The sequence below is a fragment of the Verticillium dahliae genome, genomic scaffold, assembly GCF_000150675.1.
Source record: "Verticillium dahliae VdLs.17 supercont1.15 genomic scaffold, whole genome shotgun sequence".
NCBI lineage: Eukaryota > Fungi > Ascomycota > Sordariomycetes > Glomerellales > Plectosphaerellaceae > Verticillium > Verticillium dahliae.
The window spans coordinates 830,116-833,104 of NW_009276934.1; the positions used below are offsets into that span (position 1 = coordinate 830,116).

The following is a 2,989-nucleotide window of genomic DNA, read 5'->3' on the forward strand; positions in this document are numbered from 1 at the left end:
GGTAGCTGGCCTGTTCCGCCGCACATCTTTGACCGCCTCACCCATCCTCTGCGCCATCCTGCGCCAGCTCCACCTCATCTGGCAGGTCTATCTCACCGGGGAGCTCGGTCGCCTCCGGCCCACAAACTTCTTCGCCGACCAGCTGAGCGCTGGCTTGCCGCTCCTGCAGTGGCTCTATCCCGACACCCCCATCTTCTTCTATTGCCACTTCCCCGACCTGCTGCTCGCCCGTGGCCGCGACAACTTCCTCAAGCGCGCCTACCGCGTGCCCTTTGACCTTCTCGAGCAATGGTCCATGGGCTTCGCCGCCGTCATCGCCGTCAACTCATCCTTCACCAAGAAGGTTGCCGCCGACACCTGGCCCAGCCTGGCCAAGCGCAAGGACTTCAAGGTCCTCTACCCTTGTATCGAGCTTGACCCTAAGCCCCCGAAGCCCGCCGACGCCTCTCCCGAGACGGAAACCTCTGAGAAGAAGACCGAAGTAGCTACCGACGACGCCGTCTGGTCAGACGAGAACATCATCCTGAGCATCAATCGCTTCGAGCGCAAGAAAGATGTCGCCCTCGCCATCCGCGCCTTCGCAGGCCTTTCTCCTTCGGCCCGCAAGAACGTCCGCCTCGTCATCGCAGGCGGCTACGACCTCCGCTCTGCGGAGAACTACGAATACCACCGCGAGCTCGTCGCCCTTGCCAAGTCCCTCGGCCTAGAGTCGGTGACGGCCAAGAACGTCATCTCGGCCCTCGCCGTCTCTCCCCAGATCCCGGTGCTCTTCCTCTTATCCGTCCCCTCCGCGTTCAAAGACTCGCTCCTTCGCTCCGCTCGTCTGCTCGTCTACACCCCTGCCAACGAGCACTTTGGCATCGTGCCCCTCGAGGCCATGCGCGCCCGTGTGCCCGTCCTCGCCGCGAATACAGGCGGACCTGTGGAGACGGTCGTCGATGGCCAGACCGGCTGGCTCCGCGACCCCGAAGACGTCCAGGCCTGGACAACAGTGATGCAGTCCGTCCTCGCGCCCGGCGCCGACGCCGAGATGAAGCGCATGGGTGCCGCCGGCGCCGAGCGCGTCCGGGCCGAGTTTGGCCAGGAGAAGATGGCAGAGAGCCTCGAGGCGCTGCTGACTGGTGTCAAGGCCGTGCTCATGGTCGAGTACCGCGCCGCCATTTTCATCATCTGCGCCTGTGCTATCGTGCCCTTGTTCGGACGGATGATCCACTACAACTTTGCAAGGCCGGAACATGGTGGGCGGCCACGGCCCTGATGGCGAGTGGCGGGTGGTATATAATTCACATGGACATGGTGCATAATTTGAAGGACCCCAAATTACGGGAAAGAAACACCCGTCGTACTTGTGACTCGTGATGCGCTTCGTGTACCAAGACGAACATGCCGCCTAACTGAGACGTGTTCCCTGCGAAGACAACATTCACTTTTGTTCGTGGCAACGGCCTAGTGTAGGTAGTATGCCTTAATGCCATAGCTCTGCAACTGAAGCATGGGAGGAACCCCCAAGGAATAAACACACCTTTCAAACAATCCTTCCCGACTCCGGGAGAAGAGCAGGGCGGGGACGAGAAAACGTTTCGCGAACATGCATTGGTATCCTGCTCAGTGCACCTATAGCATATCCACCACAGGCAGACCCAGCGGCGCGGCGCCTACGCAGCGTAGCCGTTGGCGGCGAGCCACGCCTTGAGAGCGGCGGCGTCGCGCTGGCGGTAGGCGGCGCGGCCGCGGATCTTATCCTTGGCCGTCTCGAGGGTGCGGTTGAAGCCGGCCGTGTCCTTGCCGGCGAAGAAGGCGTCAATCTCGCTGATCTTGTCGGCGTCGGCAAACTTGGACAGGCTCGTGGAGACGAGGCGGTCGACGACGACGTTGTTGCCGGCCTTGACGACGCAGTCGTCCCAGTGGGCCTGGAGGTACTGCCACTGGGCCTCGCGGGCGGACGCGTTGGCGCCGAGGCCCGAGGCCAGCACGTGCATGTCGGACGAGGGCACCGACTCGGAGGCCGGCGCGGGCGGGGACCGGTTGAAGAGGAAGGGGAGGATCGTCTTCTTGACGAGCTCCGTGTCGCGGGCCGCGCTGATGGCGCTGAGGCAGACCTCCTTTCCGTCGATCGACTTTGTCGTGAACCACTCCTTCTTGAGCACCTCGACCGCCTTGACGGGGTCGTGCTTGACGGCCACGCGGAACACGGGCGTGCGCAGGGCCGGCGGGAGAGGGTTCGACTCGGGCGACTCGACATAGGCCTTCCATCGCTTGAGAGCCTCCTCGGTGACGCTGTCGCTTGTTAGCAGGGATGCATCACTTGAAACATCACGGGCACGTACCTAGCATGGCCGTTGACACCGGCGGTGAGGATAAGACGCTTGCGCAGCAGACCAGTGAGGTAGCTCTCGCCCTCGGGATAGTCCCAGCCGACCTTACTAACGGCTTCGTCGATCAGTTTGAGGGTGAAGGCCTCGAGGCCCTTCTTGATGACCTCGTCTTCGCCGAAAACAGACTTGACCGATGCGATGGAGTCAAGCACCTGGCTCCAGACCAGGTAGTTGTCCTCCTTGCTGAAGCCTTGGATGAACGAGAGGAGCGCAGCAGTGGTGCCGTTGCCCGAGAAGGCGAGATCACCAGCGGATCCGATGATGGCAATCTTGTCCTCGATGGACAGGCGGTCGAGCTGCTTGCCAAGCTGCAGCAGGCGCTCGGGCGGGTAGTTGACGCGGTAGAAGCCCGAGGCGCCAGAGTTGAGCTTGTAGAACTCGGAATCAATGTCAGTGATGGTGTCCTCCTTCTTCTGCAGCACAATCGAAATAATTCGCTGGGCGCCGATGAGGCGGTGGGCGTGAGAGGAAGCGAGCAGGGGGGTCTACAGCGGGTAGGAGGGCATCGCGAGTAGGAGGGAAAGCAGGAGCGTAGACGAGATGAGCCTGCGCCGGCGGGGACGGGCGGGGAGGGGGGCCGGGCGAAGAGGGGGGGGCGGAGGGGGAGGTAGGGG

The 2,989-nt window shown here is 62.7% G+C and overlaps 2 protein-coding genes across 2 annotated transcripts in view; one reads left to right on the plus strand and one right to left on the minus strand.

The window, feature by feature from the left end:
• Positions 1-1,258, plus strand: part of VDAG_07149 (mannosyltransferase) — a gene marked incomplete at both ends in the record, with an annotated part of 1,495 nt that extends 237 nt beyond the window's left edge. Inside the window, one exon of the mRNA XM_009656054.1 lies at positions 68-1,258. Coding sequence (XP_009654349.1) covers positions 68-1,258 — 1,191 coding nt within the window. The remainder of the gene's footprint in view (positions 1-67) is intronic.
• Positions 1,259-1,655: 397 nt separating this feature from the next.
• Positions 1,656-2,989, minus strand: part of VDAG_07150 (alanine/arginine aminopeptidase) — a gene marked incomplete at both ends in the record, with an annotated part of 2,827 nt that continues 1,493 nt past the window's right edge. The window contains 2 exons of the mRNA XM_009656055.1: positions 1,656-2,277; positions 2,328-2,860. Of these exons, the coding sequence (XP_009654350.1) occupies positions 1,656-2,277; positions 2,328-2,860 (1,155 nt within the window). The remainder of the gene's footprint in view (positions 2,278-2,327; positions 2,861-2,989) is intronic.